This window comes from Rhincodon typus, chromosome 26 (genome assembly GCF_021869965.1).
Source record: "Rhincodon typus isolate 14 chromosome 26, sRhiTyp1.1, whole genome shotgun sequence".
Classification (NCBI taxonomy): domain Eukaryota; kingdom Metazoa; phylum Chordata; class Chondrichthyes; order Orectolobiformes; family Rhincodontidae; genus Rhincodon; species Rhincodon typus.
Window position 1 is genome coordinate 673249 of NC_063357.1, and position 24694 is coordinate 697942.

General features: G+C 40.8%; 1 protein-coding gene across 1 annotated transcript in view; it reads left to right on the plus strand.

The window, feature by feature from the left end:
* Positions 1-24694, plus strand: part of ncor1 (nuclear receptor corepressor 1) — a 375214-nt gene that overhangs the window by 294035 nt on the left and 56485 nt on the right. The window contains exons 26-28 of the mRNA XM_048612313.1: positions 12637-12741; positions 20663-20763; positions 22264-22439. Coding sequence (XP_048468270.1) covers positions 12637-12741; positions 20663-20763; positions 22264-22439 — 382 coding nt within the window. The remainder of the gene's footprint in view (positions 1-12636; positions 12742-20662; positions 20764-22263; positions 22440-24694) is intronic.

Here is a 24694-nt window from a genome sequence, read left to right on the forward strand (position 1 = left end):
CCCCCCCCCCCCCCCCCCCCCCCACCTTGTTCTATGTCTGTCTTCTATTAGTTGGCCAACCATCTATCTGTGCTAATATGCTACCCACAACACATTGGGCTCTTGGGCTTATTAAGTCACCTAATGTGTGGTGCCTTGCCAATTGCCTTCCGAAAATTGAGGTCTATTACATCCACTGCTTCCCCTTTACCTATCCTGTTTGGTACGAAAGATTTCTAATAAATTTGGCAGGCATGGTTTCCCTTTCAGGAAGCCGTGCTGACTCTACTTGATTATATTGTGTCATCCTAAATGCTCTGTAATTTATTCTTTGTAAAAAAAAAAACACTATTCTTTTTCCAGTGACAAAGGTTAAGCAATCTAGCTTTTTTTCTTTCTTTTAAACCTCTTTTTCTCTCATTCCCTTTTTCATACAAGAGTGTTATGTTGGTAGTTCTCCAATCCTCGGGACTTGTTCAGAATCTGAGAATTTTGGAAGATTACTACCAGTGCATCCTCTATCTCTGGAACTACTACAGAGTTACACTCCCAAAAGTCCACAGGACTTTCTTGGCCTTAAGCCCCAGTAGTTCCCCAAGTACTTTTCCGTAGTAATAGTCATTATACTTATTTCCTTGAATAATTGGTATTTTTGGAATTCTATTAGTGTTGTCTACTGCAAGATTTATTCAACTCTTCTGCAATTTTCTGGTTCCCTCTAATTTACCGACCCAAATTCTTTAATGGCGTAAGTTCAGTTTGATGCCTTATGGGGGAAACGATGGCCTAGTGGTATTATCGCTGGACTGTTAATCCGGAGACCCAGGTAATGTTCTGGGGACCCGGGTTCGAATCCCGCCACGGCAGAGGGTGGAATTTGAATTCAATAAAAAATCTGGAATTAAGAATCTAATGATGATCATGAATCCATTGTTAATTGTTGGAAAAACCCATCTGGTTCACTAATGTCCTTTAGGGAAGGAAACTGCCATCCTTACCTGGTCTGGCCTACATGTGACTCCAGACCCACAGTAATGTGGTTGACTCTTAACTGCCCTCTGGGCAATTATGGACAGGCAATAAGTGCTGCCTGGCCAGCAACGCCCTCATCCCTAATAATGAATAAAGGATAAAGGGATGCCTCTCTTTCTTTTCTTATATTTGCTGTCCATTTTGTTACTTGTTAGTTCACCTCAGAGTTTGTTTTCTCCCTCTTTGTTTGTCATCACCTGTTGATATTTAAAACTTTCTCAATCCTCTGGCTCACCACTAACGTTGGCAAGGTTGTATGTTTTATTCTTTCAATTTCATGCTATCCTTAATTTCCTTGGTTTACCATAGTTGGTTTATTCCCCCCCAGGAATCTTTTCTCACTGTGCTAATTCATTGTTGTGAGTCATGAATCATTTTGTTAAATGTCTGCCATTGTTCCTCAACTGTCTTTTCTAGTAGACTTCTTTTCTTGGTCTATTACAGCCATCTCTGTCCTCATTCCTTTTTAATAATCCTGAATTAAGTCTAGCGTAGTTCTACAAAAAGATTAAAATCTCATCAATGACTAATGTACTTCCTTTTTAAATGCCCTCATTTCCTCATAATTTATTCTGTCATTTTTATTAATTCATGGTACGTGAGCTTCACTGGCTAAGCCAGCATTTATTGTCTGTCCTTAGTTGCTCTTTAGAGGGTAACAGTGAGTTGCCATCTTGAACTGCTGCAGTCCACGTGCTGTAGGTTGATGCACAATGCCCTTAATGAGGGAATTCCAGAATTTTCACCCAGCAACACTGAAGGAACAGTTATATATTTCCCAAGATAGGATAGTGAGTGGCTCGGAGGTAAACCTGCAGGGTTTTGTGTTCCTGTGTATCTACTGTCTTTGTCCTTCTAGATGGAAGTACAGGGGGTTCTGCTATAACGTGACTGACAAATAGGGGAACACTATTTGTAAAATGCAAACTTATGTTGGCTATATATCGATTCCGTCGGTAACCTTATTGTTGATGTTTTGGAAGATGTTTTTGGAAAGTATTGCAGGAAAAAAGTTCGATTTCAAGATTCCCCTCATCCTGGATAATGCACCAAACCATCCTCCCACCATTGGTGAGCTTTCTGAAAACATCAAAATACTATTTCTACTCCCGAACACAACCTCTCTCCTTCCACCCATGGACCAGGGTGCAAAAGTAGCTTTAAAAGCTTATTACTTAAGGTGCACATTTAAGAGGCTGATTGCAGCCGCTGAGGGGGATAAGAGCAATGTTCTTCAATTTTTGGAAGAGCTTTAATATCAAGAATGGAGTTATCATTATCATAGAGGCCTGGGGTGATGTTGATAAGGACTGCTTGCATGCAGTTTAGCGGAAGCTTCTCCCAGATTGTTTTCAAGATTTTAAAAACTTTCATCCGTCAGAGGAGCTCCCAGGAATCAGAGAACATTGTGTTGATCTTGTAAAGCAAGTTGGATTTGAAGTAGTGGAGAGTGACGATGTTGACGACCTGCTTGAGTCCCACTGTGAAGACATCTCTACAGCTGATCTACAGCAACTTGTTGCTGAGGCAGAAGTGGAAGCTGGAGATGATGTAGTAGTAGTCCAGGATGCAACATCACGAGACCTTTCCACTTCTGTTTTGTCTTCTATCCTGAGGGAAATTAAGAAGCAGTTGCAGCTGTTAGAGAGTAACAATTACAATATAGAATGCAGTCGGGTAGCAGTTCGTGGAATAAGATCTTATTTGGCACCCTATGAACAGCTTCTTCATGAAAGAAGAAAAAGGGTAAAGCATCAAAAACTGGATACCTTTTTTAAGCCAACCCCAAGAAACAGTCAGCAGACAATGAACCACAGCCAACCACTTCTGGACTAACTATTTTTCATTATAGCCTTGCAACCATAACTGCACCTGAAGGAGGAGGTGATGATGATGACCCTCAGCCCCTGTATTAACAACTGAGCAACCTCAAAACATCCTTCCCCATCGTCATCTTGACAATTTTTCAAGATAAGGTGTTAAATTTACTTTTATTTCATTATTAGGTGTGAATTAAACATTTATTCAAACTGCGCTATCCTTTGAGTTAGGCTTGTGAGTGATTGTTGAGTGGTTTTTTTGGTGGCCTGCCTCTAACCCCACTTTTCCCATTGGCTCTGTTATGTCTATAGCACGATTTTATATGACGAGACGTTGCGCAGGTGGTTGTGGGTCTTACAGTTCAGCTTCAGTTAGGGGGTTCTATGGACTACTCATAAACTTCTTGCAGTTTTGCGGTCTGAAAAGAGGCTCTTCAGCCCATTGTGCCCTCGCTGATCGTCAAGCATCCCTATATTCCAATCCTGTTTTCCAGGACTTGGCCCATTGCCTTGTGTGTCATGACGATTGCAACTATTCATCTAAATAGTTCTCGAATGTCTTGAGATTTCCAGCCTCTGTCAGCCTTTTAGGAAGTGATTTCCAGATACTTACAACCCTCTAGGTGAAAATAAAATCTGCAAACCCCCTCTAAATGTCCTGCTTCCTTACTATAAAATTATGACCTTGGTTATTGATCCCACTATTTGCAAAGACTTTCACCCTACCTATCCTGTTTATGCCCGTCAGAACTTTGTACACCTCAATCCTTTGTATACCCTTTTAACACCACCTCCACTCGAAAGAAAACAGCCCCAGCTTATCCAGCTGAGCTTTGATTTCATATCAGTGTCTGTCTGTGGAAGTGGCTGGGGTTCAATCCTTGCACAGTGTTGATCTTTGAAGTTCTGCTGCTGAATTGTTCTGGCGTTGGATTCTTATACAGTTTTTTTTCCAACCTTCAGGTCTATGGTGTGATATTTTTGATGATTCTTTCATTGAAGTTATTGCAAGTCTGCAGCTTGCCTTATCAGAAATGACTTCTTTGTTCCTTTGACATTTGGCATTGACTGTCTGTTTCAAGACAGTTTTCCTGTGATTAATTCTTTAAATTCTTCAGCAGGGCAGTCATTTATCCTTTCGGGTCTGGTGACCCTTCCTCAGAACGTTTTGGGGGAAACGTTAACTCTGTTTTTTCCTTCACCGATGTTGCCAGACCTGCTGAGCTTTTCCAGCAACTTTGTTTTTGTTCCTGATTTGCAGCGTCCGCAGTTCTTTTGGTTTTTTTTAGTCATTTATCTTTGATGGGTGAGGCATCTAGTTATTGAGCAGGTGTCAAAACAGTTTTATTCATGTAGCTTTAACTCCCTCTTTTTCCCAGGCCTGGCTAATTGCTTTCAATTTCCTGTATAAACTTGTCCTTGTCCCTTAATAGCTCATTCCAGACAGAGTTATTACTGCTTCTTTCAATCTTTGAGCAGTTATTAAAGTTCTGAAAATTACGCTATCACATCCTTCTCATTCTTCTGAGCTTCAGTGACTATAATCCTAAACAATTCAACATATGTCAGACCTACTATCCCAGGAATCAAATTGATAAACCTTCAATACACTCCCTGTACAAAAACTACATCCTTCCTTAGATAAGGAGACCAAAACTGCGCACAGCAAGTGTGGTCTCACAAAGTCCCTGTAAAGTTGCAGCAGGACATCCCTGCTGCTCTACTCTGAATCGTCTCACTATGAAGGCCAACATAACGTTTGTGTTCTTTATACCTGTTGCGCTTGCATGTTTAGCTTTAGTGATTGGTGTACAGGACACACAAGTTTCATTGCACATCTGTGTGTCTCAATTTATAGCCATTCAGATAATAATCTGTCTTCCTTTTTTGTTATCAAAGTGGATATTGTAACATTTATCCACATTATTCTATATCTGTCATGCATTTTCCCCTTCACTCAGCTTGTGCAAATCACACTGAAGCATCTTTGCAATCTCCTCATACTTCAACCTCTCACACAGGTTTGTGTCATCTGAAAATCTGGAGGCATTTCTTTTAGTCTCCTTTTCGAAATCATTTATGTATTATGAATAGCTGGGTCCCTTGCATTGATCCCTGCAGTACCTGACTAGTTCTGACTACCTTACCTGCCATTCAGAAAGAGACTCATCCATTTACTCGCATTTGAAGAACAATGGACTTAGTCTGCATGGCTTGCTATGGGAGAGATCTTGTCTCTTAAATTTGAGTTTTTTGAGGAAGTGGCAAAGATAATTGATGAGGGTAAGGAAGTGGATGTAGTCTACAGAGACTTCACAAAAGTATTTGACAAGGTCCCTCATGGCAGACTGGTCCAGAAGATTAAGTCACAGGGGATCCATGATGATTTGGATCCCATGTGAAATTGACGTGGTCATACAAGACAGAGAGCAGCAGTGGAATGTTGCTTTGCCTACTGGAGGTCTGTGACCAGTGGTATTCTGCAAGGATCAGTGCAAGGACCTCTTGTTTGTAATTTATACAAATGATTTGGATGAAAATGTAGCTGGTCTGATTAATAGGTTTGTGGGTGATATGAAAATTAATGGAAATGTGGATGGTAAGTAAGTTGTCAAAACATACAGCAGGATGTAGATCACTTGGAAAGTTGGACAGCGAAATGGCAAATTGTGTTTAATCTGGACAAGTGTGAGGTGATACATTTTAGGAGGTCAAATGCAAGAGGAAATTAGACATTAAATGGCAGGACCCCAAGCACATGGATATACAGAGAGATCTTGGGATGCAAGTCCATAGCTCCCTGAAAGTTGCAGCACAAGTAGATAAGGTGATAAAGAAGGCGTACGGCATGCTTGCCTTCATGGGTAGGGGCATTGAGTATAAAAGTTGACAAGTGCTGTTGCAGCTGTATAAAACTTCAGTTCGGCCACATTTAGAGTATTGTGTGCAGTTCTGGGTGTCACTGTTGTATAGGAAGGATGTCATAGATGTTATAGACCAGATCAAACTCCATCAAAATATAATAAGAAGATAGTCTAGACCCTAACTTTTTCTTATTTTAAAGGTAAGTGTAAGATGTTGTGTTCTGGATGTAATTTGATTGGTCAAACTACCGGGCTTGAAACAAAACACATTTTGTTCATACTTCTATTTAAAAAAAATAGATAAAATAAAAGTAAAAGAAAAGAATTGGCTTATCTGTGACTCTATTGAAATGCTTAACAAAATAATGTATACGTATGAACTACTACTTATTAATTGTTGCATTGTAGTAACATCCCATAAACACACCCTTGGCAAAGGCAAATTCAGTAAAATAGTTTGTCTCACATTCAATTCTAGCAATAGGAAGAGAACCCCCACTTTTAACTGTAGCAGAGAGAGGAATAAGAGCTTCCATATCTAGCTTCAAGACCCCAGCAACTGCTACTGAAGGCTAAGACTTAAAAAAGAAACACTTCTGGTCTGAGGGAGCTTAAGCCCACCCATTCAGACTGCTTCTATTGTTCCAACTTTTTTTTTAAAAAGAGAAACCCAAGGCGCTTCATAAGCTGTTTGTTTTCTTAGTTTTGGAATAATCTTAGTTTTGGTACCTCTGTCTCAACCTTTCCATTTTTTTTTGAAGAAATGGACAAAATACACCTCTTAAACCTATAGTATCATCACATCGTGTCATAGAGATCTATACAGAAAACTTTGGAAATGGTGCAAAAAAAGTTTTGAAAGGATATTGCCTGGATTGTAGTGTATTAGCTATAAGGCGAAAACAATCCAAGTTTCTTTAACTTCTGTAGAGCATCGGAGGCTGAGGAATGACTTGAACTACATAAAATTATGAGAGCAATAGATAGGATAGTTAGTGAGAATCTTTTTCCAAAGGTGGTAATGTCAAATACTTAGACCAAAAGACAAGATATAGGATCAGAATTAGGCCATTCAGCCCATCGAGTTTGACCAACCATTCAATCATGGTTGATGTGTCTGAACCTCATTCTCCTACCTTCTCCCCATTATCCTTGATCCCTTATTAATCAAGAGCCTATCGCTGTCTGTCTGAAATACACACAATGACTTGACCTCCACAGCCCTCTGTGGTAATTAACTCTACAGATTAATCACCTGTGGCTAAAGAAATTCCTCCTCACCTCACTGTGAGGGTGTGTCCCGGAGTCCTAGTTTCTCCTACTAGTGGAAACGCCTTCTCCACATCCACTCTATCCAGGCCTGTCAGTACATAGAACAGTACAGCACAGTACAGGCCCTTTGGCCCACGATGTTGTGCCGAACTTTTAAACTAAACCTAAGGTCTATCTAACCTCCACCGCTACCTTATACTATCATCCATATGCCTATCTAATAGCTGCTTAAATGCCCCTAATGAGGCCGACTCCACTACCCTCTCTGGCAATGCATTCCACGCGCCTACCATCTGAGTAAAGAACCTACCTCTGACATCTCCCCTATATCTACCTCCTTTCACTTTAAAACTATGTCCCCTCGTAAAAGCTACCTCCACCCTAGGAAAAAGTCTTTGGCTGTCTACTCTATCTATACCTCTGATCATTTTGTGCACCTCTATCAGGTCACCTCTCATCCTTCGTCATTCTAAAGAGAAAAGCCCTAGCTCTCTCAACCTTTCCTCGTAAAACCTTCCCTCCATTCCAGGCAACATCCTGGTAAATCTCCTCTGCACCTTTTCTAACGCTTCCACATCTTTCCTGTAATGAGGTGACCAGAACTGGACACAATACTCCAGATGTGGCCGAACCAGGCTTTTGTACAGCTGGAGCACAACTTCACGGCTCTTGAACTCAATCCCTCTGTTAATGAAAGCTAACACACCATACGCCTTAACAACTCTATCCACTTGGGTGGCAGCTCTCAGGGAACTGTGAACATGAACCCCAAGATCCCTCTGCTCCTCCACACTGCCAAGAATCTTTCCGTTAACCCCGTATTCTGCTTTCAAGTTTGTCCTTCGAAAATGAATCACCTCACACTTTTCAGGGTTAAACTCCATCTGCCACTTCTTAGCCCAGCTCTACATTCTATCAATGTCCCTTTGTAACCTAGAACAGCCCTCCTCACTGTCCACAACGTGACCCACCTTCGTATTGTCCGCGAACTTACTAATCCACCCTTCCGCTCCTTCATCCAAATCATTTACAAAAATCACAAATAGAAGAGGACCCAGAACAGATCCTTGTGGTACACCACTCATAACTGAACACCATGTTGAATATTTTCCGTCCAATACCACCCTTTGTCTTCTAAGGGTCATCCAATTCTGAATCCAATCTGCCACATTTCCCCCTATCCCATGCCTCCTTACCTTTTGCATGAGCCTACCATGGGGAACCTTATCAAACGCCTTACTTAAATCCATGTATACCACATCCACTGCTCCACTTTCATCCACGTGTTTGGTCACCTCTTCAAAGAATTCAATAAAGTTTGTGAGGCATGATCTACCCCTCACAAATCTATGATTCTTCTGAATTCCAATGAGTATAATCCTAGTCTACTAAGTCTCTCCTCATAATCCAACCCTTTCAACTCTGGAATCAACCGAGTGAATCTCCTCTGCATCCCCTCCAGTGCTAGTATATCTCTTCTCAAGTAAGGATACCAAAACTGCACACAGTACTCCAGGTGTGGCCTCACCAGGACCCTATACAGCTGAAGCATAGCCTCCCTGTTTTTAAACTCCATCCCTCTAGCAATGACAGACAAAATTCCATTTGCCTTTTTAATCACCTGCTGCACCTGCAATCCTACTTTTAGCGATTCATGCACAAGGACACCCAAGTCCCTCTGCACAGCAGCGTGCTGCAATTTTTTACCATTTAAAACGTAGTCCATTTTGCTGTTATTCCTACCAAAATGGATGACCTCACACTTATCAACATTGTACTCCATCTGCCAGACGTTTGCCCACTCACTTAGACTATCTATATCCCTCTGCAGACTTTCAGTGTCTTCTGCACACTTTGCTCTACCACTCACCTTAGTGTCATCTGCAAACTTTGACACACCACACTTAGTCCCCAACTCCAAATCATCTATGTAAATTGGAAACAATTGCGGTCCCAACACTGATCCCTGAGGCACACCACTAGTCACTGACCACCAACCAGAAAAACACCCATTTACCCCTTACTCTTTGCTTTCTACTAGTCAACCAATCCTCTATCCATGCCAATACATTACCTGTAATACAGTGCAACTTTATCTTATGTAGCAGCCTTTGGTGTGGCACCTTGTCAAATGCCTTCTGGAAATCCAGATACACCACATGCACAGGTTCCCCATTGTCCACCATGCAAGTAATGTCCTCAAAGAATTCCACCAAATTAGTTAAACATGACCTACCCTTCATGAGCCCATGCTGGGTGTTCCCAATGGGACAATTTAAATCCAGATGTCTTGCTATTTCTTCCTTAATGATAGATTCAAGCATTTTCCCCACTACCGAAGTTGAGCTAACTGGCCTATAGTTACCTGCTTTTTGTCTACTTTCTTTTTTAAACAGTGGCGTCACATTGGCTGGTTTCCAATCTGTGGGAACCACCCCAGAGTCCAGTGAATTTTGGTAAATAATTACTAGTGCATTTGCTATTTCCCCTATCACCTCTTTTAGTACCCTGGGATGCATTTCATCAGGGCCAGGAGACTTGTCTACCTTTCAGATCCCCCTCTCATCCTTCTAAACTGCATTGAGTACAGACCTATCACCCTCGACAGCTCCTCAAATGATGAGTTCTTCGTCCCCAGGATCATTCTTGTAAATTTCCTCTGGGCCCCCTCCAGCGCTGGAACATGTTTCCTTTGATACAGGCCACCAAACTTATCATAATATTCCAAATGCTGTCTGGCCAGAGCCTTATACAGTCTCAGCAGTACATCTCTGCTGTTGTTTTATTCCCCACTTGAAATGAATACCAATGTTGCATTTGCCATCCTAACTGCTAACATGTTAACCTGAATCCTGAACTAGGAGTCTGAAGTCCCTTTGCACTTCAGATTTCCAAAACATTTCCCTGCTTTGAAAATACTCTATGCCTCTATTCTTCCTACCGAAATGTATAACCTCACACTTTATCACATTGTATTCCATCTGCCACTTCTCGCCCACTCACCTAGCATGTCCGAGACCTTCTACAGTCTCCCCACTTCTCAATATTACCTGCCCCGAACACCATGCACTGTTATCCAGCAGCCTCCTGTGCAGCACCTTGTCAAAGCCTTCTGGAAATCCAAATAGGTCACAACCCTGGCTGTCTTTTATCTTATTTGTTCATTATGCCAACAAATTCTAACAGATTTGTCAGGTATGACCTCCCTCTCCCTTAATGAAGCTGACTATGCCCTATTTTACCCTTAACTTCCAAGTGCTTCGTAAATACCAGGGATACTAGGTGACAGGTTTGAGGTGAGAGTGGGCAAGTTCTAATGGAGATGTGTGAGGCAAGTCGTTTTTTTGCAAAGGGTGGTGGGTGTCTGGAATGCGTTCTCAGGAGATGTGGTAGAAGCAGATATGATCACGTCTTTTAACAGACACTCAGACAGACACACAAACAGGCAGAGAATAGGGAGGTATGGATCACGTATAATAGATGGGATTAGTTTAGAATGACAATATGGTCAGTGCAGACATGATAGGCCAAAAGGCCTATTCCTGCGCTATATTGTTCAATGTTTGTTACTAGTGTTTGTTTCCTGTCGACTAACCAGTTTTCTATCCATCTCAGTAACGTTTAAATTTGCCTTTTGTAAATCCATTATGATTCTGTCTGAATGATAAATATTTTCCAAGGGCTCTGCTATTAAATCTTTTAAAATGGAATCTACCATTTTACCCACTACTAACATCAGGCTGACTGGTCTATAATTCCTGGTTTTCTCTCTACCTGTCTTTTTAAATGGAGAGGTTACATTAGCTGCATTCCAATCTGTAGGAACTGTTTGATATTCTTTAAAATCTTGGAAGATGGCCCCCAATTCAACTGGTATTTCTAGGGACATTTCCTTAAGTACTCTGGGATGTAGATTATCATGGTCTGGGGATTTATCAATTTTCAATCCCATCAATTTCCCAACAACATTTGCCAACTAATACTCATTTCCTTCAGTTCATCTGTCTGACTAATCCCTGTCTTGCCCAACATTTCGAGTATGTTATCAGTGTCCTCCTTTTCAGTTGGTCAGCATTCTTTGTTCCCTATTATAAATTATCTTGTTTCTGACTGTAAGAGATTTGTCTTCAATATTTTTCTTCTCATATACCAATACAAACTTTGTCAGCCAGTTTTTATGTTCGCTGCGAGTTTGCTCTTGTACGCTATTTTCTCTTTCTTGATCAATCCTTTTGCCCTCTGCTAAATTCTAAACTGCTCCCATTCCTCAGGTTTGTTGTTTCTGTTCTGGCCAATTTGTATGCCTCTTCCTTGGGTCTAAAACTACTTCTTTCTTCCCTTGTAAGCCATGGTTTGTCCACCTTTCCCATTTTACTTCTGCACCAGACAGGAATGAACAATTGTTAAAGTTCATTCATGTGCTTTTTGAATGTTTGCCATTGCCTTCGTATCGTGATCTGTCACTATCAACTCACGCCTCATACCATTGTGGTTTCCTCTGTTTAAATTCAGGACCCTGTGTCTCAGAATCAAATACCTCACTCTCCATCATGATGAGGAATTCATTATATTATGATCACTCATCCCCAAAGGGCCTCAGACAGCTAGATTGCCAATTATTCCTTTCTCATTACACAATACCCAGTCTAGGATGACCTGCTTTCTAGTTGGATGCTCAACATAATGATCCAGAGCACCATTCTGTATACACTACAGGGGTTACTCCTCCAGTGGTATTGTTACTAATTTGATTTGCCTAATCTATATGCAGATTAAAGTCACCTATAATTACAGCAGCTTGTTTATTGTATGTATCTCTAATGTCTGTTTAATGCCATTTACAGCATCATACCTACACCTCTACATGCACTCAGTAATACTTTTTTGCCTCATTGTGTTTCTCAACTCACTTTGTACTGATTTCACATAGTCAGAGTGAATATCGTTCCTCACTATTGAGGTAATTTCTTCTTTCAACAATAATACAATGCAACTTCACCACCTTTTCCTCCAGCCCAGGCAACATCCTGGTGAATCTCTTCTCTGCCCTCTCTAGTACAGTCAAATCCTTCCTGTAATATGCTGTCATTATAAGATGCGCACAGTATTCCAGCAATGACCTAACTACCATTAAATGCAGCTTCTTCATAACCTCCTTGCAGTTGTATTCAATACCTCGCCAGTATTTTATCTGACCACTGTTCTGCTGCCTTCAAGGATCTAAGGACATGCACACCAAGGTCCCCCTGACCCTTGGCAGTTTCTAGGGTCCCACTATTCAACATGTACTCCCTTGCCTTGTTAGTCCTCTCAAAATGTGTCATCTCACAGGTTTAATGATGTGACCAAAGTCACTTTCCCCTTGTTATTTTGCATCTCCACCCATCTGGAATCTACAACTTCTGATCAGAGGTTATTTCTTGCCATCATTCATGTCCCATCTCGTACTAACAAAACTACCCTACCAGCCTGTCCTTTTGAAAATGAACATACCTTGAATATTTACTTTCACCTTTGATCTCTTGTCTCCATGCCTCTGTAATGACTAATAAAATCATATCCATTAACTTCTTTTTGTTCTAAGACTTGAGACAAGTTCAAGAAGCATTCTTGATTTGGGACACGAGAAAGAAATGTATTCACACAGTACTTTATTTCTGATGTTCTAGGTCCATTACAGTTTATTAAGCAAGAGGAGCTGTCTCCCAGAAGTCAGAATCCCCAGCCAGAAGGACTACTCTCCAGGGCTACTTATGAGACAAATGTGGTCAGAGGTAAGAGGAAAATGGAAAGATCTATCGGCCTTGGGAATACAATGTACGTTTATGAGAATCGTACCTGGATTTAAGGAGTTAAGTTATGAGGAGAGATTATACAAATTAGGAGGTAGTGTTCTGAGGAAGGATCACTGGATGCAAAACATTAACTCTGATTTCGCTCCACACTTGCTGCCAGACCTGCTGAGCTTTTCAAGCAATTTCGGTTTTGTTTCTAATTTCCAGCATCTGCAGTTTTCTCAGTTTTTATACAAATTAGGATTTGGAAGGTTAAGGGGTGATCTAATTGGTCTTCCAGATATTAATCAGAAAAGTCAGGGTAGATGAAGATAAACTATTTCCACTGATAGGGGATTCTAGAGCTAGGGTCATAGTCTAAAAATTAGGACGAGATCATTCAGGAGAGATGTTAGGAAGAACTTCCACACACCTACTAAAATAGAGGTTGGAACTCTCTTCCATAAATGGCAGAGGATGCTGGGTTGGTTCTTAAATTTTAAACGCGAGATTTTTTGTTAAGCAAAGGTATTAAGGCATATGGGCCAAAGGCAGCCATCTGAAGTTAGGCCACAGATCAGCCTTGATCTCTTTGAATGGCAGAATGGGCTCGAGGGGCTGAATGGTCAATTCAAGTTCCTGTTTTAAGGGTTCCTGTTTCGGAGAGCACAGAATCCTTCAAACAATAGCAATTGGGTGGCAGTGGTGTAATGTCACTGGACTAGGAATCCAGATTCCCCGAAGGGCAGATGGTGAAATTTGACTTCCATAAATTTTGACATTGAAAATTAGCCTTATGGTGACTATATAACCATTGTTAAGTGTAGTAAAAACTCATCTAGTTCCCTCACGTCCTTCCGGGCAGAAAATCTGTCATCCTTAACTTGGTCTGGCCTACATGTGACTTCAGACCATCAGCAATGTGGTTGACTCTTAACTGCCTTCTGGTTAATTAGTGATGAGGAATAAATGTTAACTTAGTGAATAAATAGTGACCCTCTCATCCACATGAATGAAAATTTTGAAAAATGAATGCTGGAGCAAGTCAGCAGGGTAGCTGTATTCAATTACTTGCACTTAATGGGAATTACTCCATCCGCATTTACATCAGTGATTTCGTCTATATTCAAAACAGATTTAGAGGTTCCAAATGCCCACATGCACACCGCTGTCCACAGTTCAACACAGAGGTCAGCAGTTGAAGCTGGACAGGAGAGGTTTGATTAGGAATACTATTATGGTGCTGTCATATGGAATTTAGTCACACTGCACAGAGGAGACCCTTTGAACCATCACATCTATTCCGACTCATCACACTAATCCCATTTTCCAGTAGTTGGCCCAAAGCCTTGAACGTTACAACATTTCAAGTGCTCATCCATGTAATTTTTAAAGGTTGTGGTGAAGAGCTTTTCAACTCCAATCCAAGACGGTGGCAGAGTAGCAGGGCTGCATGCAGGCTCGTGCCCAGTGCTTATCTGCCCCTGCGTGCTTGCTTGCTGATTTTTTTTCTCTTTCTTTCCACTTCTGTTGTTGTTTCTTTTTGTTTTCTTGCAATTTTCTTTTCTTTGGAGCTTTTTGCAGCGGGTTAGTCAGCAAAATTGGCGTGGCAGCTAGAGTGAACCGTGTGCAGAATGGCAGCTCCACCCAGCAGTCAGCAGCAGACACGGTTCCTCACAGTGACTGGAGGCTGTGGCGGAAGTGGCAGCAGAGACATCTCCCAGCATTCAGGACTGGCAACAACAGCAATGCTCCTCCCCATTCAGAGGTGATGGTGGCAGTGGGCTTTTCAAGATGGTGGCACCAACAAGGCAACATCTCAGAGGAGGGTGGCCGCAGCAGGACTCTTGGCAAGACGGCGACAGCCTGGTCTAGTCTGGCAGTGGAGCCAGAAATTCCTGGTTGCAGTAGACCTAGAGCAGGTACTACTGATGTTGGCGAGGTGGCAGTGGCTGCAGCAGCAGCAGTGTGGTGTGCCTGGAGCTGGGGACTTCTGGTTGTGGGACGTGTGCGCGATCAGCATGGGACCTTGCGTTGGTTCCAGTGAGATGGGCACAGCAGCCAAGAGATGGTGCCTAAAGAGTGATGACTCCTACGTTGGTGGTCCCGGCGCAAGCAGCAGCGAGGCTATGGAGGAGGGGTGGTGCCACAGATGTCATTACTGAGCCAGCTCAGGACTCTCAATTATATCTTTTATCCTTTTTATTGTTAAAGTATTCAAAATGGGGCCAGATTGTAGTGACTGTTGAAGCTTTTCACTGTATTTTACTGTGTTGTTCACTCTAAAATGCAAGTGACAATAAATAAATCAAACACTCCTAACTCGTTCATCCTCAGTTGTGAATGTAGGTGTATTGTGGCTCTATCCTGGGCAATTCCAGGTGACAAACGTATGAATTCAGCATGTTTGTAGATCATTCAACCCCTCACACATGCTGCACAATTCAGTAAGATCATAGACTAACCTATTTGTGTTTTGTATTCCATGTTTTCACCTACTCCCAGTCACTTTTGATTCCATTATCTATCCAAACTTTATCTACCTCTGCCTTAGAAATATTCAATTACCCCACCTCCCCTGCCTTCTGAGGCAGAGAACTCCAAAATCTATCAACCATCCAAAAGAATGAACTTTTAAATTCTGGAACAAAAACAAAGTTGCTGGAAAAGCTCAGCAAGTCTGGCAGCATCTATGAAGAAAAAAATCAGAGTTAATGTTTCGGGTCCAGTGACCCTTTCTCAGAACTGATGTTCTTTTTTTCTTCACAGACGCTGCCAGACCTACTGAGCTTTGCCAGCAACTTCTGTTTTTGTTCCTGATTTACAGCATCCACAGTTCTCTTAGTTTTTATAACTCCTCCTGCAGCTGGATCCATCAGTCACATTTCCAATGAGTCTCTTTTTGGTAAATCAGAAACAATAAGAAGGGTAATGTAATCAGTTGGCATTTATATCTCACATAAATGATAGTTTATCATAGTACTCCATACAGTGGGACATGGGGGACTCTGACAACAAGCAGCATGAATGTCTTATTCCACTGTATGCAACACAAGCCATACCATACAAATACAGTAAAGGATCATGAGTGTGGTAGAAAAAGTGATACCCAGCTCCCCATCCCCCAATGAAACTTAAAGCCATGCAAGAATTGCAGCACTACGTGCGAGGAAACTTTGTAAAAAAACTAAACAGTTCGTGGATAGAATAATCAGCCCAGAGATCTCAGATTTTCTTTGTGAATTGTGGCCTGCAGGTGCCACTTTTAAGATTGCCTGTGATCACGTCTGCTTCACAGTGTTAACTATGATCATTTGTTAATTGATCAGAGATAACGATGATCAAAAACGTGTGAAGTGATTCATTTTGGAAGGTCGAATTTGAATGCAGAATACAGGGTTAATGGCAGGATTCTTGGCAGTGTGGAGTAACAGAGGGATCTTGGGGTCCATGTCCATAGATCCCTCAAAGTTGCCACCCAAGTTGATAGGGTTGTTAAGAAGGTGTATGGTGTGTTGGCTTTCATTGGCAGAGGAATTGAGTTTAAGAGCCACAGAGTTATGCTACAGCTCTATAAAATCCTGGTTAGACCACACTTGGAATATTGTGTTCAGTTCTGATCACCTCATTATAGGAAAGATGTGGAAGCTTTAGAGAGGGTGCAGAGGAGATTTACCAGGATGCTGCCTGGACTGGAGGGCAGGTCTTATGAGGAAAGGTTGAGGGAGCTAGGGCTTTTTTCATTGGAGCGAAGAAGGATGAGAGGTGACTTGATAGAGGTTTACAAGATGATGAGAGGCATAGATAGAGTGGATAGCCAGAGACACTTTCGCAGGGCGGAAATGACTGTTACGAGGGCGCATAATTTTCAGGTGAGTGGAGGTAGGGAGATGTCAGAGGTAGGTTCTTTACACAGAGTGCTGGATGCATGGAATGCGCTGCCAGTGGAGGTAGTGGAGTCAGATACTTTAGGGGCATTTAAACGACTCTTGGATAGGCACATGGAGGATAGTAAAATGTAGGGTATGCAGGATAGTTTGATCTTAGAGTAAGATAATAGGTCGGCACAACAGCGTGGGCTGAAGGGCCTGTACTGTGTTGTACTGTTCTTTGTTCTAACCTGTAATGACCAATGATGTGGTCAAGATTCCTTGTGACCAGGACTTGTATTTATAAGATGTGGGAGCAGAAGTAGACCATTCAGTCCATCGCATCTGCTCTGCCATTCAATGAGACCATGGCTGATCTAATAATCCTCAACTCCACTTTCCTGCCTTATCCCCATAAACCTTGATTCCCTGACCAGTTAAAAACCTATCTATCTTGGTCTTGAATATACTTAAGCCTCGACACCCTCTACAGTAAAGAATTCCACAGATTCACTACCTTCTGAGAGAGAGAATTCCTCCTCATTTCTGTCTTAAATGTACAGCCTCTTATTCTGAGATTATGCTGTCTGGAATGAGACTGTTTCCCCTGTGGGACAATCTTTCCAAATCTATCCTGTCAAGCGTCCTAAGTATCTTGTATGTTTCAAGGTTTCCTCTCATTCTTCTAAGCTTCAATAAGTACAGTCCCAACCTACTCAACAATTCCTCCGAAGAAAATCCCTCCATACCTGAAATCAATCTGGACTGCTTCCAATTCCAGTGTATCTTCCTTTGGATAAGGGGACCAAAAATGTTCATAACATTCCAGGTGTGATCTGACTACTACTTTGTCCAGATTTCCCTATTTAATAATCTATTCCCTTCGGAACAAAGGCCAACAGTCCATTTGCCTTGCCCATTACCTGCTGAATTAGTATGCTAGTTTTTTACAATTCATTCACAAGGACCCCTAAAACTATGTGATGCAGCTTTTCCGCAGTCTTTCCCATTTAAATAATATTCAGCTATTCTATTTTGCTGCCAAAGTACATAACCTTACAGCTGGAGAGATTTGGTCATATAGTTGTAATGTTGCTGCACTAATAATCTAGAACCCTGGGCTAATGTTCGAACGACATAGGTTTAAGTCTACCTAGGTTAGATGGTAATATCCGAATTATATAAAAATCTAGTCAAATGGTGACTATGTAGCTGTTGTCAATTGTTGTAAAAACCTATTTGGTTCACTTATGCCCTTTAGGGAAGGAAATCGGTCATTCTTACCTGGTCTGGCCTATATGTGACTCCAAACCTTCTGCAATGTAGGTGGCTGTTAATTGTCCTCCTGACAAAAGGAATGGGCAATAAATGCTGGCCCAGCCAGTGAGGCCCACTCCCATGAACAAGTTTTTAAAAATATCCCACATTATATTCCATTTTCCAAGTTTGTGCAATTCGCTTAACCTGTCTTTGTAGACTCTTTGTGTCATCCTCACCGCTTGCCTCTCTGCCTACTTTTGTATCATCCACAAACTTAGTGATAGTACATTCACTTCCTTGATCCCAGACATTAGTATATATTGTAAATATTTGTGGCCCCAGCACTGATCCCTCTGCTAGCTACAGGTTGCCATCTTGAAAACGTACCCCTTGTCTCAATTCTTTCTCCTTGTAGTTGGTCAATCCTCAATACGTGTTCATGTGCTGCCTACAGCGCAATAGGCTCATCTCTTAAGTAGCCTAATGTGTGGCACCTTATCATACACCTTCTGAAAATCCAAATGCATTGCATCCACTGCTTTCCCTTTCTCTATCCTGCATGTTACCTTCTCAAAGAATTCTAATAAATTTGACAGGCATGCTTTCCCTGTTGTGAAGCCATGTTAACTCTGCTTAATTAAATTATGTATTTCAAAATGCTTTGTGGTTACCACCCTTTACAAGAGACTCTAACATCCTGGCAATTAAAGCTAACTGGCTTATAATTACCTTTCTTCGTCTGCCACCCTTTTTGAATAATGGTGTGTTACTTTGGTTGTTTTCCAATCCTCTGAGACTTTTGCTAAATCTAAGGTTTCTTGGAAGATTGCTACCAGTGCCCCTGCAATCGCTGTAGGTGCTGCCTTTAAAAGCCTGGGATGCGACCCGTCAGGTCCAGGGGACTTTATCAGCCTTTAGCCCTATTAGTTTCCCTAATAATTTTCAACAGTGTTTATTTCATCTCCCCTTTTGCCCTTTTATTATTTAATATTTTTTAAATGTTGTTAATATTCTCTTCCATGAAGGCTGATACAATGTATTTATTCAACTCTTCTGCCATTTACTGGTTCCCCATTATTATTCCCCAGCTTCATTTTCTAAGAGCCTGTGTTGACTTTGACCACTTTTTTCCCCCCTATGTAGCTGTTTAAGGAAGCTCTTGCTGTTCATTTTTGTATCACTGGCTAGTTTGTTGTCAGTTTATTTTCTCCCTTTTTTTTGTCTTTTTTTTTTAAGATTTCCCAATCTTCTGGTTTACCACTAATCTTTGTTGCATTTTATGGTTTTTTTTTTCTTTCAATTTGACATGCACCTTAACTTCCTTAATTTACCATGGTTGGCTTATAACCTTCCTAAAATTCATTCTTGCTGGGATATAGCTTTGTTGTGAGTCATAAACTATTATCTTAAATGTCTGCCACTCTTCTTTAACTGTCTTGTCTGCTAAATTCCTTTTCCAGTCCCCTCCAACCAGCTCAGCCATCATGCCTATGTGATTGCCCTTATTTAAGTTTACCACTTATTCAAGTTTAGTTAAGTTTGTTTGTTTCTATCCCACATTTCTCACTCTCAAACTGAATGCTCAATTGTACCATGTTACGATCACTGTTCTCTTGGGGATCATTTACTCTGAAGACATTTATTAAACCTGTTTCATTATACATTACAAGATCTAAAATAGCCTAACCCCTGGTTGGAACAAAACCACATTGTTCTCGGAAACTGAACTGAATGCATTATGAACTATTCATGATGGCCAACCCCCTATCAGGCTACCCAATGTTACTAGATGTGTACTTCCTGCATTGTGTTTTTTTTATCTGGAGGCCTGCAGATCACTCCCACAAGTGACTTCTTTTTCCTACTATTCTTCATCTCAACTCAAATCAATTCTATATTCTGATCTCAAAGCAAGGTCATTCCTAACTCTTCAATAGCAACTTAATTTAGGAATGTGACTCACACCTTTAGCGAGCTTCCTGTTCTTACATTCCCTATACCCCTCAATATTCAGAACTTAATCCTTGTAATCCTGCAGCGGTAATAGCTATCAGATCATATTTTTCACTTCATTGCATGCTATCAGATCATTCATTTGCTTTGTTATGAATGCTACAATCATTTAGGTACACAGCTTTTAGTTTTATTATTTGTTACCTTTTAAAGTATTTAGTCTTGATTGCTGGCATATTCTTAGTTTTGTTTTCTTTCAGTCCCCTTCTGCTATTCTTACGACCTTTTATTTTTCACATTAGAATTTTCCCTCGTGCCGCAACTCTATTCCTTGATTTGTTACATTTATCCAAATTTGATCTACCAGTGCCAGTTTGCACACGGCTCAGGTGGCAATCCAGAGATTATTACCTGTGAGGTTGTGCTTTTTATTTTAGCTCCAAACTGTGCTCTCTCAGCCAGAACCTGTTTCCTAGCTGTATCTATTTTGTTGCTACCAAGGTGGGCCATGACCACTGGATCATCCCCTTCCCAATCTTACTTGAAATTAAGCACATCTACTATTTCAGAGAGTTAGTATTTGTTTGCTGGCCAAATAGCCACAGCTGGTACTGTAATTCCTATGATTCGACAATTTTTAAATGTGCTTGTATTCACCAAGTTCAAAGAGGCAGGCCGAAAACCCAGTAAGTAAACCACAAATGTTACTTTTTAATTGTTTTCCTCTTTTGTTCTAAACAAAGCATTTTGTTGCTTTGATTATTGTTACTGAAGCAACACATTTGCATGATGTGGTAACTCGTGAGGAGAGTCTGATGTTGTTACTGCTCTTCATACAGGTGGTCCAATGGGAAACATCCAGGAAGCAAGTCTAACACGAAGCAGCCCAGCAAGCAAGGTTTCTGCGGAACCACCTCCTTATCGAGGTTCCATCACTCAGGTATTTACATGTAACACATTCATATCCACTTCGCTAGTTAAAGTGGTCAGTGTAGACTATCTGAAAGTTACACGTATATTGTGTGGAGAGTCTGCGCTCCAGTCTGTACCCTTGCCTGTTCGGTCAGATTTCGCTGTTTCCCATACTAGGCTTTCACATGTTTCTTTGTGGTGAACCTGCTAGAAATATTGATTCTCCTAAAGATAGTTACTGAGAGTGTCAGCGGTTTCCCTGGTACCCCCACTGAGAGTATCAATACTTAACCAAGGAACACATATCCAAGGAATCATTCTTAGCTACTCAGTCTTTTTTCTTTAAACTCTGCAGAAACTAAAATATAATACTCAATCAGCAGAGGGATCTGGTGTCTAGTATATGAATCACCAGACGTTGGTATGCAGGTACAGCAAGTGATTCGGAAGATAAGTGGAAGGTTGACATTTATTGCATGGGAAATTGAATACAAAAGCAATGAAAAAAGTAGTTATTGCAGCAGCTGTAAAGGGCATTGTGAGACCATGTCATGAGTGCTATGTACAATTTGGCTTCTTTGTTTGAAAAATTGTATAATTGTATTATAACCAATTCAGAGAAGCGTCATGAGATTGTTTCTGTGCTGAAGGACTTATTTTATGGTGCAAGGATGAATTAACCTCGCTTAAACCCTTTGGAATTTTGAAGATTTGAGGGTGACTTTATTTAAACATTCCCTGAGAGGGCTGGACAGGGAATTCCTTTCCTCAGAAGATAGTGGAGACTGGGTCTTTGAATTGATCCAAGGCTGAATTAGACAGATTTTGTTGGAAAAGGGTTTGGGAGTGAGAAGGAGGAGTTGAGACCACAACCAGATCAGTGATAAACTTACTGAGTGTTGTGGCAGGCTGAAAGAGCAGAATGGCTGACTGTTCCTAACAAAGACAAAAGAAAATTTTTGATTGTGAGCTTGTACTTTAAACACACTGACAGAAATCCAATGAGTTCCAAACTTCTGGGCCCCTATGAAGAACTGCAATAACAAGACTAGCAACCCAGAGATTGAGCTGCTAGCTCCCACTAAGGACAACTGGTGAAATCAAATCCATTAATCTGGAAACCTGTAGGAGAGCACTTGAAAAATACATGGCAATTATCTAAAGCAATGCCAGGCAAAAAAGGAGGATATAGCTTCTGTCCAAATCCAATCTTGGCAAACTCTTCAAGTTACTATGCTCATGACTGGATTGATTGATGGAAGATTAGAACTGCAGGGATAGAAATCCTGTGCCCCTCCCAATTGGATCCTTAGTGTAAACAGCAATCTGTATCTTGGATTTCTCTGCCTCTCTGGAAAATGAATTTACTCCATTTGCCCTAGTAAAGCTCACTCAGGATGAGCAGAGCCTGTGGGAGCAAAGCTTCAAAATTCAACTGAAGCCCTGAACCACTGAAAAGAACTGTTGATTAAACATAAAGAGAGAGAAAGTTAAATGAGAATAAAATGAAGATGTGTTTTATTTGCAGGGCACTCCAGGCCTCTCACAACAGGGTATTGCTGCAGACACATTGTTGAAGGGTGCAATCAGCAAATTAGCCGCTGAAGAATCAGGCAGCCCTGAGCAGTCCAGGGAAGAGGCAATATCAAAAGGCCATGTCATCTACGAAAGTAATAGTGGCCATATCCTCTCATATGACAGTAAGTTCGCTGTTTCTTAATTACTCATCATGGTATTCTGTGCCAGTATTTCTAAACAGTATTGTGACATCTTCCATACTCTTCATCCACATTCTTTTAGTTTGAAGTGATATTCTTGGGGTGGGTGCACATGAAATTTTAAGTGGCTATAAGATGGTTGGATGTGAAATGTCAAAATAGCTGACGGGCTTAGCAGTTTCTGTGAAGAGAGAAGACCTTTCAGCAGAACAAGCAGAAGGAAGATGAAATCTGAAAATTAACTCTGTTTCTCTGTCTATCGATGCTATCAAACTTGAGAATTTGTAGAATTTTCTGTTTTTATTTTAGATTCCCAACATCCACAGTATTTTGCTTTTGGGCGTAAAGTCTCTCTGCATTGTTCTGAGGCACTGGGGAGAAGTAGAAACAGCCCTAAGGCTCCCTCCACTGGGTTATGGAAAGAAACATTTTTAATATGTGACTGCAGTGCATGAGAAGGAGTAATTGAAAATCTTGATGATTATCATGACCTAACCTATTCCTAATATCTGTTAAATAATCTTACCTGGGATAGCGGTATAGATGCTACACTGCTGAACCGTGAATTGGGAAACACAGGCATAGTTCCACCTCTTGATCATTGCCCAGTTAGCCTCCCTGAAAGTTAATATATAAAGAGATTAGTCAAGGATAGAATTGGGTTTACCTCACCTCAGCATAAGAATAGCTGACTAAGGTTCATTTTCTAGACTTAACAGATGACGAGTCATGTGAGCCATGATCATACCACAATCATATCAAACTATAGAGCAAGCTTGAGTAGCTGAACTACCTATTCCTTGTAGTAGATCTTATATTCTTATGTGAAGAGTTGAATATTGGGTATGTTATCAAAAGTCCAGCAGGCTTGAAAGAACATGTATGGATAAGTTGGAAACCAGGTTTTAAAAGGGAATGGAAATGTCTTTAAATGGGGAAATTAGTTTAAAATATAGAAGATATTAGAGATGTACACGTGTGTAATACGATGTTAATGTAATTGTAGTGCCACTCCACTAAGAATACAGTGGCTCAGATTAACGCTGCCTGAACATGGATTCAATTCCCACAATGACCGCTGTGAATTTCAATTCAATTAAAAGATAAGACTGGAGTTAAAAGTTAATCTCAGTAGTGGTGGTTATGAAATTGTCAATTGTCATCAAAAACATGTATTCACTTATGTCTTTGAAGGAAAGCAATCAGCTATCCTTTCTTGGTCTGGACTACCTGCCACCCAAAACCTACAACAATGTGATGGATTCAGTTTTCCTATGAAGCAGTTTAACGAGACACTCAGTTCAAGGACAATTAGGAATGGGCAACAAATGCAGGCTTTGCCAGTGACACAAACAACCCATGAAAAAATACAGGGAAAAATGCTGTATTTTGAAACAGGCTTTGCCAGTACAGATTTAGTTAAAGATTTAGAAATCGTCAGTTGTGGTGGCACCAGTGAAGTGCATAGAAAGTAGAATAGAATGAGTAAAGGCACGGATTTGGGATACATGGTCAGGTGTTGATTATGAAAACGGTCATGGATCATTAAATGCCAAATGATACTTTGCTGGGCTTTTTGGGATTTTGGGTGATCAGTCATTTGTTTGACTCTTTCATCCAAAATCATATTTTGCCACACCTTTGAAACATCACCATTCTGTCTACTTCAGTACCTACTGCACTACCATGATACATTTCATGGAATTTTACCACATTATGAGGGGACAAATCTAATATTTCATACATAATTCCTGATGGCTTGGACCATTTTGTTTCAATTTACTAACAATATACTTGTCGATTAGCCAGCACCCTTTTCTCACGCGGTATAAATGATTGTTCCCTGTGAAATTTTGAGTTCTTGTGTCTGTCCCAATAAATGCAAGGTGAAAAGCTACAATATTTCTTTTGTAAGCAGTGCTCAAGTTTTGTAACACCACGCAACTATAGACAGCAACAGTACCAAGATCTTGACTTTAACTGTCAGTGGCGTATTCTATTCACTCAACAACTTTGTCAGGTAGCTATTTATATCAGAGGCACATTCTTGGTATTCCATACCCATTGGTGCTCACTCACGTGTTAGAATCTCTGCAGCGACTGATCCCAGATTAACAAAAAAGTTCAAACTTCCAGTTATTTACTGAAAACTTCGGTCAAGATTTCATATTTTTAAATATGTTTTACTGTATCAGTGATTAAAGACAAAACACTTAATTAAACACCATTTCCTTTTCATGG